Below are 16,392 nucleotides of genomic sequence, written 5' to 3' on the forward strand. Positions count from 1 at the left end.
AAAAAATCTTTGTTGAGGTAAGTTTGAATTCCAATGCATTGCGAAGCAGTTCCAATCTTGGCAGTGGGATGTTGACGCTGAGCTGCAAAGCTAAATTAACTGGTAAGGTGGAATTGATGTTTATCATGAAGAAAAAGAAGTCTGCCACAATGGACTGCACCATGAAATTTGACTTGTCTTCAAAGGCAATTCAAGGCTTAGAATGCAAGTAGTGAGAAATTCTCAGCAATGAGTGATGGAGGTTGCAACTTCCGGATTTGAAGCGGGAGTGTTTGTTTTTTTCATTCTATTCTTTGTTTTAGGATTGGATTTTTGTAGAACCATAATGTAGTTGATATATTGTTCTGTTTTTACTGTCTTTCAAATTTCTGACCATATGAAGAGAGATACTTTGTATCTACAAATTAAGCTTTAATTCTCATCTATGGTGAATGGAGGCCTTACAAAACAAAAGATGTGTCATGTGACTAGCTAAGCTTTCCATGTCCAATGTTTTCATCTCAACTAGTGTTTTGTGCTACATTTCCATTTTTGTGTTCATTCTCCTTCATCCTGAGACACTCTGCACCCCATGCCACACTAAACACTCAGCAAAACCTTAATCCAGGACACAACAACAAAAACAGAACAGAAAAAGTCTCCATTTTATTGGTGGATGTTCTGAGCTCAAATATCATGGACGAGAATTGTTGAATCAAAGAAAAACATTTGACTGTGGATTGCGTTTCTTCGTGGCTATCCCCTTTTTCTTAGTTAATTGTTGAACATAATTGATACGAAGTATATGTTTTATCAGAAAATTAATACGTGTAGGGCATGTCATCATGTCATGATAGTTATGTAACTTTTTAACTTCTTTTGTTCGTTAACTTCTGTAACTTTCAATTGCTCATTTCTCTCGAACATACGTATACAGTATGTGGTTTGAGAACAGAGGAACATATGTAATCCTGCTCCTTCATTTCAACATTGATCCTAAGATATCTATTTCTGCAAATATATTGGCCCTTATTGGATAAACAAGATACATGATTTAAGCCATTTGATAAACATAAAGTAAAAAGAATAGCAATAAAGTAGTATTGTAATTCTACAAACAAAATACAATACAAGTGTCACTCATAGCTATAGAAAAAAAAAAGAATATCAATGACGAAAAATAATCCAAGAACTAGTCTTCATCAATCCAAAATCCACATCATTATAGAGAAATCAAATCATGGTCTGTTTTTTTCACTTGCAGTGTAAAGATTTGACGTTCTTGGCTGCCACATCAAAAGCTATGGTGCAGTTCATGTTGGCGGCCTTCTTCTTCTTCATGATGAACATAATTGCAACTTTTCCGTTCAATCTTCCTACGCTGTTGAGAGTCAACACCCCGCTGCTCAATTCACTTCCAAAGTTTGAACCATTTATTGCACTTGACTTCAAACTCACCTCCGCAGTTCTTTTTATGGTCGAAAGCCATCCAGCCTTGCCCTTTGCGATATCAATTACTGCCAGAGTCGCTCCTTGGTGTTGAAACGTGATATTGGCAGCATTGAACTTGTAGGAACCCCAGTTGGCTGAGTTCTTGATCTTGATTTGGGTTGTGAATTTCGTGTCGAATGAAGGCGCTGCCGAGTCAGATACGAAGTTTTCGACATTGATGTTGCCTAGCCTGAACCTGGGGGTTTTCACTTTCATGACAGTGAGACTCATTGTGGTGATAACTATGATCTGAAACACAACGAAAATAGTAATATATATGGCCAATTTGATTTTCTTCTTGCGTTTCAGCTCATCAGCATTTTCCAAAGACTCTGCATCACTTCTTTGGTAACCATGGTTTGCCGGGGCTGCAGGATAAGCCTTCTCTGCCATGTTTCTTAGCTTATCTTTTTTCTGATATGAGTGAAAAGAAAGTTGTCTGCTTTTGAGGAGTTTGCTTTTTTGGGATATGAAACTTGGAAATGGAGGGAGTTGTTTGTGGAAATGATGGAAGAGTATCCTCCTATTTATAGTATTTGGAATTTTGCCAATTTAATTAAGTTACGGTGGTGGAAATCAACTTCCTGGAAATTGTGAGTTTCAGCAGAAGAGATTATTTGCAGACGCCAAACGCGTCCAAAGCCAAAGGTGTGAATTATTGACTTCTAGATGATGGAAGACTTTGTTGAGGGGCTTTTAGGCATTTTGCTTTGAGTCACGTAATGGACAAATAAAAATATCCCAATGACATGTGAGAACATGGTGTGGGATCACCTTGTGAATAGTTTTGGCAAATTATACTGTTATTTAACTTTGAATTATTCTTCAGTCCAGAACACAGTCATGGTTTAAGGAACTTTATTTGACCATGAACACAGTTATGATTACTCACCAAACTCGGAATATCTTAAAATATAGGCAATTGGCCAACTGTGATATTCTCACACACCTATGGCGGCTTCAAGACGTTGCCTAAAACCAAAACAATTGGATCTCCAAAATCTTACAGGGAGATGTACCACATGTCTATAATTTTATTTTATCCTTTTCTTTGTTGGCTTTGTTTGGACGTAGACTTTTTCCTACGTGGAGAAATTTTTGTATGTTTCGAGTACACCGAAGTCCAAAANNNNATATTTCGACCATCTAGAAGACTATTAAGCCCAAAACTATATTCTAAGCGCGTTTGTTTACATTTCAGCATTTCCTGGGTCGGTAATTATGACACTCATCATCATATTTCCACTCTTAAATCATTAATTAATCAAACAAAATATCCAAACTCCAAACACTATATATATAACACACTACTCTTCCATCAACTCCACAAACAACTACTCCCTCCACTTCCAAGTTTCATCCACAAAACCAAACCAACTACAAAAGCAGAGAACTTTTGTTTTCCAACTTTTTTATCGGAAAAGAAAAGGAAACATGGCTTGGAAAACAAGTGATGCGGAGTCTTTGAGATCATCTGATGAGCAGAAACGCAAAAAGAAAATCAAATTGGCCATATATATTACTATTTTTGTTGTGTTTCAGATCATCGTTATCACCACAATGAGTCTCACTGTGATGAAAGTTAAGACCCCCAGGTTCAGGCTAGGCAGCATCAATGTCGAAAGCTTCGTATCTGACTCGGCAGCGCCTTCATTCGACACGAAATTCACAACCCAAATCAAGATCAAGAACTCAGCCAACTGGGGTTCCTACAAGTTCAATGCTGCCAATATCACGTTTCAACACCAAGGAGCGACTCTGGCTGTAATTGATATCGCAAAGGGCAAGGCTGGATGGCTTTCGACCATAAAAAGAACTGCGGAGGTGAGTTTGAAGTCAAGTGCAATAAATGGTTCAAACTTTGGAAGTGAATTGAGCAGCGGGGTGTTGACGCTCAACAGCGTAGGAAGATTGAACGGAAAAGTTGCAATTATGTTCATCATGAAGAAGAAGAAGGCCGCCAACATGAACTGCACCATAGCTCTTGATGTGGCAGCCAAGTCGGTCAAATCTTTACACTGCAAGTGAAGACACACAAGCAAAGCAACGAGTGCAGGAGGGTGGAATAGAATTGCATGATTTCTATATCCTCTTCAGGAATCAAATTGCGGCTGAACAAGAGTAGTGTTTTATTTGTTATGTTATAGTTTTTGTTTGTGCGACGCTTGAATTTGTACTTATTTAATCTTTTACTAGTGAGCCACTTTTTTTTATACTGTTTTTTACCGGGATTTTAATGATATTCGGAGTACTCTCAATTATAGAGCTGTGAAGTAAATTTGATGAATACTGTCATTTTGTGAGGTAAAATTGCCCCTAGCCCCCTAACATCACTACTGGACATGCTCTTAACTACAATTTAGAGAAATGTCGGCAAAATGTGCTTCAAGGCTTCAATCATGCTAAAGCTATCTTGCTACTAACAAGCTCAAGTTTTGTACGCTTCTAATATGGGGAGAAAGAAAGTGACTCTGAGTAGCTCCGTGTTCAATATTCCAACTGCTAAGTTTTACTCACTAAATGACGTTTAAGTGTTTGATTGATTGAAGTCTGACCAATTTTAAATTTTATTTATTATTAACAAGTAAGATATTGAAACATACACCGATCATTTAGTGAATTTAATCTCATCTCACTTTAAAATTGTCAGAGTAATTAAAAGATCATTGTTCAATGAAAATGTTGAAATTAAAAAGATAATAAAAATTGATCACTAGCTAAAATAACTAGAATGGCCAGTGTAGCCTATAAACACTATTAGTCATACATATCTAAAAGCAACTTGGATAAGTATCTGTGAATGTCATGATCAAAGAAAAAAAGCAAACAGGTGGACAGGAATCTTCTAATGGGATTAATATCTCCTTGAATGGTCATGGCCCTATACCTATATGTTATTCGTCCTCCCTCCTGGCTTGCAACTTGCAAAGTTGGGTAGAGAAAATTATACACATGACAAAATATCTTTTATTGGTCCCATTTACTGTTTGGCTTTGTTCCTTCCTTCCTCCTCATAAATAAAATACTTTTTTTCTTTATGTTGATTTATTTAAGCCTCAAGTTTTTGGGGTGTGTGGTGTTTTTCATGCTTCTTCTCTGTACAAGTGTTTTGGGGAGCAGACATCATTTCTTTTCTATTGTAGTATCATTGGATGATGTTAGGCCATGTTTGGACATTAACACGTTTGCCACGGTTGAGATTCCTTGATCATGATGGAGGAACCTCCTGCCTTAATTATGGAAAGAAAAGAAAAGAAAATTCATATCACTCAGCAAAAATGGGCAGATGCTTTCAAGCACCACCAAAGACGACAACAACTTGGCAACTTGGGTTTATTTTTTTATTCGGCATAAGATGGTCATCACATCCAAAACTGTTCAAGTGGTGGCTCTTATGCAGCACTCAAAAGCCCCACAGGGTTGTTTGTTGCCTAATAAAAAAGATTACAAATATAATTCAGCCAGTGTGTATCTGTGCATGAAAAGTCCTCATCTAGGCTTGAGGTCCAAAAAGGACGACTGGGACCACAAGAAGGTTCGGGATACAATAACACCAAGTCAACATTTTACAGTAGGTGACTTTGGCGTTTCAACATCAACAGTAAAAATAAAATAAAATAAAAACAAACAAACAAAACCCCGTTTATGTCAGGTCATTTTCCTGGAAGCAAAGCCCATTGAGAAAATTGCAGACACACCACCAGTCTATAAGTATTACACAACACTTCTTCACTGCAATTACCACAAACACAAGTCCTCCATTTCCCAATCCATCTCTGAGAAGCAAATCACCCCATTAAAAAAGAACAAGTGAGAAGAAGAAAAATGGCTGAGAAGGATGGAGATCATGAAGCAAACGCATACCACCAGTCCGAGGAGCTCAAACGCCAGAAGAAAATCAAAAGGTTGAAATATTTTGGTATTTTCATTGTGTTTCAAGTCATAGTCATCACCATATTCTCACTCACTGTGATGAAAGCTAAGACTCCAAAACTCAAGTTGGCAAGCAACGTCTATATCCAAACACTCACCTATTCCCCGGCAACACCTTCGTTCGACATGAGCTTCATAACACAAGTCAGAGTGCGAAACCCAAACTGGGGTCCTTTTAAGTTTCGTGACGGCACCATCGTGTTTACGTACCAAGGTGTGGTTGTTGGGCAAGTTTATATTCCAAATGGCAAAGTCGGATTGCGATCCACCAAAAAAATCACTGTGCTTGTGAATGTGAATTCCAATGCGTTGCCAGGCAAGTCTGCTCTTGGAAATGAGCTCAGCAATGGGTTGCTGTTGCTGACTAGCACAGCCGAGTTGAAGGGAAAGGTTGAGTTGATGCTGATCATGAAGACAAAGAAGACAGCTGAATTGAGCTGCTCTATGGTGTTCAATTTGGCAGCAAGGTCTCTCCAGAATTTGGATTGTAACTGAGAATCGAGCCAATTTTAGTTTTATGTCTACAAATTTTGATTATTATATTGTTTACAAATTCTGTTGGGATTATATATAGAATATACAGATTATAGTACAAACTCCAATTCTACTTTAAATTCTTTTCCCCATGCGTTTTATATATTCCAAAAGGCAGTACATATATATATGTGTGTGAACTTCAAATTTCAAGGTAACATAGATAAAACTAAAAACAATTTTAAGCTGTTTTTGTTTCATTCATTCTCCTTCATCTCTCTTTTCCCCCAATGTATTTGCTCGCTACCTCTAACAAAAATTAAAATTAAAAACAGAGAAGTTACCAAACGAGACCTTAGTGTCAAGGATTGTGCTTGAACTGACTGGCCTTGAGACCAGGACTACATTTTCTTATAGTTGGTGGCATTGGAGTTGAAATTATTTTCTTTTTATGAGACTCTCTATGAGTTGCTTCATAAGTCAAAACTAAAATTGGCCAAGTTTTGGAATGGTTTTTAATGCATGACAAATGATAAAGCTGTTAGTTGAGGGGTGAAATCAAGGCCTTTCTTTTTGTCCCAGTACGAAAGGGATTGATGGAAAACATAACTTAAGAAGTAATGTTGAAAACAATGCATAATATATGACTATTGAGCAAAACACAGAGTAAAAATCAGGACATTTCTCGATCCAAACCACACACTAAAACTCTCACAAGAACAGAGGGCAACATCATTGGGACTTTTTCGACATGTTTTTTATCCTTGTTCTGCAATCTACATCCCCATTTAAAGATGGACAAGTTCTTGTCTACTAGGTGGCCTTTGAATTTTGGTTCATTTGACAAGTTATCTCTCGTATATTTTTATTTTTACCCAATTACTTTTCATATGAAAAACTGAGTAAAAAGCCAACGGGGTCTAGTCCAGTGGAAAAAGGACATTGACTTGCATATTAGTGGTTTCATGTTCGAACCCTTATGGCACCTTGCTAGTGTCTATGAGAACTCCATCTCCCCTTATAGTTTAAACTGAAAGAAGTGTAATTCTTGTTATTGAATAAAGTGTTACAAAGGGCTTTTATACACAACAACTATGCTGAGCTGTCATAACTAATGACAGATAAGAATATATTAGTAAACAGAACATATAACTAATCTAACAAATGAATAAGTAATTACTGCCTTTATAAATTATCGCTTGTATTGAAAAAGAAAAACCGACTTAAAAAAGAAAGAAAAAAAAACAGAGGTCGCAATTGGGCCTTATGTCATGGGCAGAGTGAAAGAAAGAGCATCAAAACCAAAAAAACAAAATATCTAAGGAAGTGTTGGAATTTTATCTCTGGCTTTGTTTCTTGGGAAAAAGACTAAGAAGCTTGATGCCAAAGCAATTTAAATCAGATGCTGATGCAGTTGTATTCATTGAGGTATCATTTCTCTGAAATGTCATATTTGCACAGTTTCATTTGCACGATTCACATTCTATCTTCCTCATTCAGAGCAAAACATTGACTGAATAATAAAATAAAGTTCCTTAAATCCTAGGCCATGTTTGGTTGAATTGTCTTCGGAAATTTGCAGTCTTCAACTATCCCAATTCTTGCTTGTATTCAGGGACAACAGAACAAATCATATTAATTTAATTTAATTTTAAAAACCAATATTTTCAAACACCGTTCACAAGGTGATTAGTATAATATTTTTCACAACACGTTTTCACATTTGATTGGGAGATTTGGTCTATGGCAACGGATAGATTCGAAGCTTCTGTTGATATTTATTTTGGCATTGAAGGTTCTGATGATATTTAAAATGTCCAAATCTCATGGTCGAAAAGTCGTCCATCATCTAGAAGTCAATAGTAATCACCGTAGGACGCGTTTGGGGTCCGCAATAAAATTCTTTTTTCCAAAACTAACACGTTGTTCCTGGAAACTAATTATTTCCACCACATAAGTCATTGAAATAGGCCCGACAGCCCAAACACTATATATGGCGCACTTCTCTACCTTCATTTCCACAACTAACTTCCTCTGCTTTCAAGTTTCATCCTAGAAAACAAAACCCAGAAAGCAAAAGCAGAGAAACCTTTCTTTCCAATTTCATATCAGAAAACACAAACAAAAAAAGTTCACATGGCAGAGAAAACCAACCAGGCCTATCCCTTGGCACCATCAAACGGTTACACAAGAAGTGATGGAGAGTCTCAGCTGTCCGCTGATGAGCTGAAACGCAAGAAGAAAATCAAATTGGCCATATATATTACTATTTTTGTTGTGTTTCAGATCATCGTTATCACCACAATGAGTCTCACTGTGATGAAAGTGAAAACCCCCAGGTTCAGGCTAGGCAACATCAATGTCGAAAGCTTCGTATCTGACTCGGCAGCGCCTTCATTCGACACGAAATTCACAACCCAAATCAAGATCAAGAACTCAGCCAACTGGGGTTCCTACAAGTTCAATGCTGCCAATATCACGTTTCAACATCAAGGAGCGACTCTGGCAGTAATTGATATCGCAAAGGGTAAGGCTGGATGGCTTTCGACCATAAAAAGAACTGCAGAGGTGAGTTTGAAGTCAAGTGCAATAAATGGTTCAAACTTTGGAAGTGAATTGAGCAACGGGGTCTTGACGCTCAACAGCGTAGGAAGATTGAACGGAAAAGTTGCAATTATGTTCATCATGAAGAAGAAGAAGGCCGCCAACATGAACTGCACCATAGCTTTTGATGTGGCAGTCAAGAACGTCAAATCTTTACACTGCAAGTGAAAAAAACAGACCATGATTTGATTTCTTTCAACTTGTTTTAAATTTCTGCAAATTTTTTGTGGTTTGTTTATGAATTATTGTATGGGTATATATACACTTCCCAGGCACAATTTTGCAATTGTGCTATTTCGTTATATACAGATTGGTTGTGCTTTTTCTTTTTATGCAATTTTTTCTGTTTCTGTTATATACAATTTTGCAAAGTCTGAACTGATTCAGTCTTCATTTTTTCGAATCTGATGGGCTGCCCACTTAATAATATAAGATTGAAATATTTAATATAAGAAAGGTGACGGGCTTAGAGACTGCAACTTGCATTGATTCGGTGAAAGAAAAGAAAAAACTAAGAGAAAAGTTAATGAAGTGGTCAAGTAGTTATATTCAAGATAGTGACCACTCTTTCCTCAAAGCAATGTTTACATTATTATGTAGCGCGCCAACCTGGGTTGACTATTACCGACATAAGATAAACTTGGGACTTGTCAAATTTCTCAGGAGAGAGGACTAATCACAAGTTGTTCGGTTTGATGCTGGCTAATTTGTCCTGACTCTAAATGGGGAAATTTTTTTCAAATTACCCCAAAAAATTGTTTTGACCGTTACCAGCCCTTTTTGATATGAAAAGATCTAAATGCCCTTAAGAAACATCCTTTGTCTATAGCAAAGTTGTCAAATAACATCATTACAGTTAGTTGAAGAATTGAGTGTCGAGATGGAATGAGTTGTCGAATGAAGTTGAACGTCTTGTTAAATATACGTTCATGTGAAACACATGGGCTGCTGGAAATATAAATCATTTTAGTTTATAATTATGTGGTCGCTCTAATCTTTTAATTTAGTCGTAAAGTATGTAACTTAATTGCAAAGTCTGCTGCTTTATGACTTGTGCTTTAAATAAGCTTTGGATAGGTTGATTACATTTCAAATTAATTTAGTTACACATAATTACGAGGTTAGGAAGATGTTTGTTTATTTCAGAATACAGAGGCATGAACCAGACCTACTCAATTATTTTTAAATAAAAAATACGCATACTTAATGACACTATGCTTGTTTTGGTCAATCTTGGTATGAGTGGAAAATGAAAAGCTGAGACACAACATTTCCATGTGAGAATTTGAACTATATTCTTTTAAATTAGGAGGTCTAATTAGTAACATTTTAAAGGATACGGTAAAATACATGTGTTGTTTTTCAAAATTAAACGTACTGTCCACATAAACATATTATGCAAGTATTTTTTTTTTTTATGTTTAATACACATTGTTTACAAATTTTGGAATAATATAAGTAAAATTCTCATTTCACACACGTATTTTCACATAATATTAAACGAATAGACTATATTTTAAAAATTAAATAAATAACATTAAAATACTATTTAATGAGAAGTATTCTTTACTATCTTTTTTTTAGTTTTGTTTAATAATATATGTATATATTTTCTTTGTATTTTCTTTCTTTTTATATTTTACTTAACTATGCTACGGTGCTTTTGAGATCTTCAACATCTATATTTAGTGTTGTTGCTCAAAATGATTAGGCCAAGGTTGAGTTCAACTTAGTGATGAGGTGTGATGGATGATGGATGAAGGTGAGGACCTTCACCAAGTATGTGAGGATTTGGGCAAACGATAAACATATTGAAGACAAGATATACGTGGTTCACTCGAATGATGGGCTACGTCCACAGAGAAGGGTGTTCTCATTATGATAATGTTTGTTTACATTTGTACAAGGGGATTAGACCCAAATATAAAGATAACAAGTGAAAAGCCCAGTCCAGAGATAGATCCAGAAGAGAGAGTCCAAGGCCTAAGGGTCTAGATCCAAGATCCGGATCCCCTTATAAGGAAAGAGCAGTCTTCTTTTATAGGTGAGGGAGAGTCTCCATCTCTTGTAGTTTTCCGATGTGGGACTCCTCTTGCTTTGCTTAGAGTTGTGATTTGTGGTGATGCTTCTTTGGCTAAGGTGATGACCTCTCAAAGCGTGGCACTCGAATGATCTAGCCTAGCTAGTTGCTCGGTCAGTTATGGTACAAACAGTAGTCCCCCAAGTTCTCAAGTAAGAAGGTACTTCTTGGTTGGGGACTTGTAATTTTAAGTGCACTGGCCGAGCAACACCATAGTTCATCTTCCAAGCTGTATAGTGCACTGCACATAGTCCCCTAAATCCCCGAGTAAGAAGGACATTGGAGGGAGAAAACTTGGCACGAGGGTGCCGAAGGTTAAAAGGTTGCCGAAGGCACAAAGTTGCATGTCGCGAAGTGAAGTGGCTGGGCACGAGGGTGCCGAAGGCGACACAAGATGTGGCTAGGTATGAGGGTGCCGAAGGTGACACAAAACTTGCATGTCGCAAGACGATGTGGCTTGGCAAGAGGGCGCCAAAGGCTCAAAGCTTGCATGTCACAAGATAAAATGTCGAAAGGCACGGGGTGCCGAAGGCTCAAAGCTTGCATGTTGCAAGGTAATGTACCTAGGCACAAGGGTGCCGAAGGTGACACAAAGCTTGCATGTTGCAAGGCAACGTGGCTAGGCACGGGGTGCCGAAAGCAAAGGGGATGCCGAAGGCGACACAAAGCTTGTATGTTGCAAGGAAATGTGGCTAGGCACGGGCATGTGCCTAGAAAGGCAACACAAAGCTTGCAAGTTGCAAGGTGATGTGGCTAGGCACATGGGTGCCGAATGGGACACAAAGCTTGCATGTCGCAAGGCGATGTGGCTAGGCACGTGGGTGCCGAAGGCGACACAAAGCTTGCATGTTGTAAGGCAATGTGGCTAGGCACATGGGTGCCGAAGGCTACAGAAAGCTTGCATGTTGCAAGGCAATGTACCTAGGCTGGGTATTGAAGGCACAAGGCAATGTGGCTGGCACATGGGTGCCGAAGGCGACACAAAGCTTGCATGTCGCAAGGCGATGTGGCTAGGCACGGGGGTGCCGAAGCGACACAAAGCTTGCTTGTTGCAAGGCGATGTGGCTAGGCACGTGGGTGCCGAATAGGACACAAAGCTTGCATGTCGCAAGGCGATGTGGCTAGGTACAGGGGGTGCCGAAGGCAAAAAAGGGGGTTGCCAAGGGTGCTGAAGGAAAAAATGCAAGTGTGCATTTTTTATTATTATTTGGAGAAATAATAATAAAAATAGCTTTTTTTTTTTTTTTTTTTTTTTGGGTACCTTGTGGCTGTGGCTCGATGTTTCGGCAAGTGGGATGGGCTGGGCCATATAGAGCTGGGCCTGGTCTTGGCTTCGGCAATGGGAGAGACATGTGAGCACATCACTTTGCCTGAGCGAATCCTTTGTCGTTCGGCAAGGGTACCATGCATTAGTTGGCTTGGCGTATGACAAAAGGCTAGGCCCATGGTGGCCAAAGTTTGGGCTTTTGGCGCTTGGCAGGTGGGCCATGTACATGACCATTGCCGTTCGGTAAGGGGGGCCAAGACTGCGCAAGTTGGGCTTTAACAAGGGATGGTCCTTGGAACTGGGCCTTCAAGGCTTCGACAAGAACTTGAAGGGCTTGATCCTGCAAGTTTCCAAGTTCTTGGTAGGTGGGCCTCATGAGCTGGGGTTTGTGCTCTGTGGAGCTGGGCTGCAAGGGGTTAGGCAAGAGAAATTTTCCCTGATGTAAGCCATGGCCTGAGCATGGGCCTTGCCGTTCTTCATGGTCCAATGAGAATGATTTTCTCTAGGGCCTAAGTACCTCAGCAGGGGGCTAGGGCCTTAAAGCTTCGGCAAGGGTGTCCTGGGGAGCACTTTACGAGTCCCTTTATTCCTTCTGCACAGCGCCTGCCGTTCGGCAAGGCTTTATATATATATATATATATATATATATATGTATTTATATTTATATATATATTTTTTTTTTTTCTTTGTTCAGCAAGATCTTTCTTGGAAAGAGGTTGGGTTTGGACCTTTGGTAAAAAGGAGGCGTGGGCAACTTCGCGGGCCTCCAAGCTTGTGTACGGAGCTTGGCCTTAGGAGTTTGTTTTGGAGCCGAGCCTTAGTTGGAGCTGGGCCTTCTATTGTCTGCACAACCCTTGCCGAACGACAAGGGTTGATTGAAAGTATTTGTAGAGCCTATGGTGTTTTCGGCAAGTTGGTCTGAGCACTCTTCAGCTAGGGGCTTCGGCAAGTGTTGATGTAAGTACATTTTCGACTGGGGTGAGTAAAGTTTTGCTTTTGAGGCCTCACATTCGTATCTTCGGTAGGGGTAGTCGGGGTTGCCTGTGATTTTGAGCCGGGCATCGCTAGCTGGGCTCTTTATGTAGGCACTAGAGCTCGGGGTTAGGCCACCAGAATTTCAGCAAGAAATTTTTTCGTCAAAGTTTCGGCAAGGGTGATTTCATGAGGTTCCCCAACTTCGGCACCATGATGTTATGAGCTTGTGAGGTCGGTAAGGCTGTCTTGCGAGCTTCCTTGGTCTTGGCCTTCATCGAAAAGGCTGGACTGTTGGCGATACCTTAGAACACTTCAGCACGAACCTTGCCGTTCGGCAAGGTTGGCTGGGAAGGAGTTTCATTGTTGGAAAGATAGGCTTCGGTAGCACGACCTGGGTTCAAGGTATATTCGGTAAGACTTTTCAAGATCTGCCAATTGCCTTTGCTCAGCCCTTTCCATTTGGCAAGGGTGGGTTTTTCGTGAAAGAGGGCTTCTTAGAGCTGGGATTTTTGAAGATAGATTATACTTGAGTTTGGACCTTTGGCAACGCAGTGCTGAAAAAAGATCCTTCTCGAGAAGGGCTTCTGTCTTCGGCAGAGAAGGTTTGAAGCAGATTTTGTACTCCACAGCCCTTGCCATTCGGCAAGGGTTATTTGGAAAGTTTTTGAGGCCTCTTCATAGACCTTGGCTTTGGCAATGCGTGAGGCTTGGAGCTGGATTTTGTCATTCGGCAGGATTTGGAGTTTTGTGACTTTTTCTTTTCGTGCATTTGCCTTCTACTAGACTTTCGGGTTGAACAGCTCTTGCAATTCGGCATTTAGACCTTCTGCGAGATTTTTGGAGCTGAAGAAGTCGAGAGGCCTTCATAAATTCAGCACGGCCCTTGCCTTTCGGCAAGGGTGTTGGGTTCAGTACTGTGGTGTCGGAACGGGGTTGACCACTTTCAGCACTCTTGCTTGCTGAAGGGCTGTTTGAGGAGGCCACACTTGTCGAGGAACTTGGTGCAGCCCTTGAGTGCCGTTGAATTTGAAGCTACTGAAGCTTTAATTTTTTTTGTAGTTGAGGTGCTGTTCCTTTGTTTGAGCATGGATTTGGATACTCAAGTTTATAACTCTGTGAAGTAGTTGACACTTGCCTTCCCATTGAGTGTCTTGATAAGTTTAGTGGCTAGGTGCTGTTTTTTGGCGTTACGTGGGCTTGGGCAGGAGTTGAAGCTGGGTCCTTGACGTTTTAGAAGGTGAGCTGTGGTGGTTTCGGCAAGATTTGGCTGCTGGTGATCTGCAGATTTCGCAAGGCTTTGAATCGTGGTCTTGGAAGGAGCTGGGCTGGGCTCTGGTGTAATAACCCAAAACAAAATATCTAAAAAGTAACAAAATATCTAAAAAGTAGGATTAATATCTTCTAGCAAAAAGACGATTTTGCCCTCGCATATTTTAATAGGGGAAAAATTGACTTTTTGATCGAGAAAGAATTTGGTAATTCCGCTTGCGCTGTTGCGTAGAGCACGGCGAAACGGGTCCGTAGACACGGAGTAGACCCGAATCGAAATTGTAACGAAGAAAATACGATCAAAATACCGCGAAGGGCAAAATGGTAATTTGGACAAAAAGTCAGATTTTTATCCCTTTTCTCCTTCTCTCTCCTCATTTCTCTCTCCTCTCTCTCTCTCTCTCCTCCCGATTCTCCCAGCAGCCGACCTCCGCGCCTTCCCGTCATCCTAGCGGCCGCCACAGGTGGAGCCGATCTCCGAGACCGGTGCCAAACTGACCGCCACTCACCCGCCGTCCCTCCCCGTGCCGTCGCCGCCCTTGCCGTGGCCGGAGTTCGCCGGAAATCACCATTTTTGCCGATTTTTCAGTTCGAACTTTGAGCTCCTCGTTCTCCCTCAATTCTCCACCAAATCGATCGAGTAAGGTATGGTTTCTCAGCTATTTTTCGTGTTCTAACTGATGGATGTATGGGTTTCAATTGATTTTGGCTCTAGAACACTCGATTTTCAACTTGAAAATTTGGCCGAACTTCGGCCGCCGTGATTGTCCATTTCCGGCCACTTTTTGGGGTATGTCCAAGAACAAAAGTGACTCCAAATGGGGTGTTTTACCTAGAATAGGAGTTTGAAGTCTTGGTTTCAAGTTTTTCCGACAACCCATAATCGCTTTGGACACCCAATCTGCCCGTGAGTGTGGCGGTGCGTGGGTGAGGATGGTGAAGTGACTCTATATAGTTTTGTGATCCTCGTGTCGTCACGAGCGCGTAGGATTTCGCGGATCTCGATTCGGAGTCCTTTTGAGCCCCGAACGGATTTTCCATATCGCGCGATCCTTGGGTGCAGTGTCGTCAAATCATTGGATTGCACTCAATTTTGGATATGTCGTACTACATGATTTCAGGATCGTGTAGGATTCGACGGATTGCGAATCGGAGTCCCGGATACTCCGAAATCGCGAACCCTGGGGCTAGGGTTTGGATTTTAAGCAATAACGCGATTTTGGCTAATCCGACCGTCCGTTTCGGACCAAATTCGCGGAACATGGTTCCTTCTCTATGAGAAATCTTCAAAGAAGCCCAGAATTGGCCATCGGAGATCGGGGACCCCACGGGTCCCGGATCGGCCGATCTGGCAGCTTATCGCTCAGTTAAGCATCAGGTTTTCCAAGACCGTTCTAAGTGTTTGAAAGGCTAATGTGGGCATAGGAGTAACTTTAAAGCGAGTGCACGTATTTCTAGGAGCCGACGGCAGGGTGTTTAATTTAAATTCTTTTTACTCAGCAGTTTATTAATTTATTATTCACGGTTAATCAGGCATCAAAGGCCAGACTGAGCCCAGAAAGGACCTTCAAGAGGTCCAGCTAGCTCGTACCAGCAGTGAGTGGACTTTCTTTCATAAATGATTTTATATAAATGAGTTATACAAATGATTTATATAAATGAGTTTACATGAATGATTTTATCTTGATTTATATAAATAAGTTTTTATAAATGAGCTTATATGAGTAAATCTCATTATTTGATTTTGAATAAGTTTTATTATGTTTACGAGCCTGATTAGTATAGAACTCGTTCTATAATTCTGTGCTGTTTACTTATGCGAAAAAGTGACAGAAACAGAGTTTGAGGTTTGAATCAGATGAGGTAGAAGCAATATCTGAGATTACAGCTATTAATCAGGTTTTTCTAAAGTAATTTATTTTAAAACCACCATGTACCCATTTTTATTTGGTGATTACCCTCAGACGGACCGATGTCTACGGACATCCAGTCTGTTTTACAGTTTTGTCAGTGCACTTGACTTTGCCTCACGAGTTTCGGGGACGCTCGGACCGTGAGTGCCAGGATTCGCGGCTCGGCAGACTTGGTGTCCCAAGACCTACCAGGATTTGCGGCTCGGCTGACTCTGTGTCCCCGAGACATGCCAGGATTGCGGATCAGGCTGACTGCGGTCCCCTGTATCTTGCCAGAGCGGCTCGAGTCGACTTGGTGTCATCGAGACCTGCCGGCGGATCAGGCTGACCATAGTCCCCTGAATCCTGCCAGTTTGCGGCTCAGATAGACTGCGTGTCGCCCGAGACCTGCCAGGAGAATTAACGGA

At 40.5% G+C, this 16,392-nt stretch overlaps 4 protein-coding genes across 4 annotated transcripts in view; 3 read left to right on the forward strand and 1 right to left on the reverse strand.

The window, feature by feature from the left end:
• The window catches only part of LOC117627499, a 7,818-nt gene extending 4,070 nt beyond the window's left edge, over positions 1-3,748 (forward strand). Inside the window, exon 2 of the mRNA XM_034359616.1 lies at positions 3,013-3,748. Coding sequence (XP_034215507.1) covers positions 3,013-3,498 — 486 coding nt within the window. The 3' untranslated portion in view covers positions 3,499-3,748. The remainder of the gene's footprint in view (positions 1-3,012) is intronic.
• On the reverse strand, positions 988-1,995 carry LOC117627500. Its single transcript, XM_034359617.1, has one exon. It carries the CDS (start codon positions 1,861-1,863, stop codon positions 1,234-1,236), a length of 630 nt encoding a protein of 209 aa, XP_034215508.1. The 5' UTR covers positions 1,864-1,995; the 3' UTR covers positions 988-1,233.
• A 1,391-nt stretch (positions 3,749-5,139) lies between the features above and the next one.
• LOC117628141 lies at positions 5,140-5,999 on the forward strand. Its single transcript, XM_034360518.1, has one exon. It carries the CDS (start codon positions 5,296-5,298, stop codon positions 5,896-5,898), a length of 603 nt encoding a protein of 200 aa, XP_034216409.1. The 5' UTR covers positions 5,140-5,295; the 3' UTR covers positions 5,899-5,999.
• Positions 6,000-8,181: 2,182 nt separating this feature from the next.
• Positions 8,182-8,649, forward strand: LOC117629019. Its single transcript, XM_034361551.1, has one exon. It carries the CDS (start codon positions 8,182-8,184, stop codon positions 8,647-8,649), a length of 468 nt encoding a protein of 155 aa, XP_034217442.1.
• The last annotated feature ends 7,743 nt before the right edge of the window (positions 8,650-16,392 follow it).

Source organism: Prunus dulcis, chromosome 5, assembly GCF_902201215.1.
Source record: "Prunus dulcis chromosome 5, ALMONDv2, whole genome shotgun sequence".
NCBI classification, from domain to species: Eukaryota; Viridiplantae; Streptophyta; class Magnoliopsida; order Rosales; family Rosaceae; genus Prunus; species Prunus dulcis.

Excerpts from the sequence above, each read along its gene's own strand:
- LOC117628141 (XM_034360518.1), top strand. The coding sequence starts at position 5,296 with ATGGCTGAGAAGGATGGAGATCATGAAGCAAACGCATACCACCAGTCC.
- LOC117629019 (XM_034361551.1), top strand. The coding sequence starts at position 8,182 with ATGAGTCTCACTGTGATGAAAGTGAAAACCCCCAGGTTCAGGCTAGGC.
- LOC117627500 (XM_034359617.1), bottom strand. The coding sequence starts at position 1,863 with ATGGCAGAGAAGGCTTATCCTGCAGCCCCGGCAAACCATGGTTACCAA.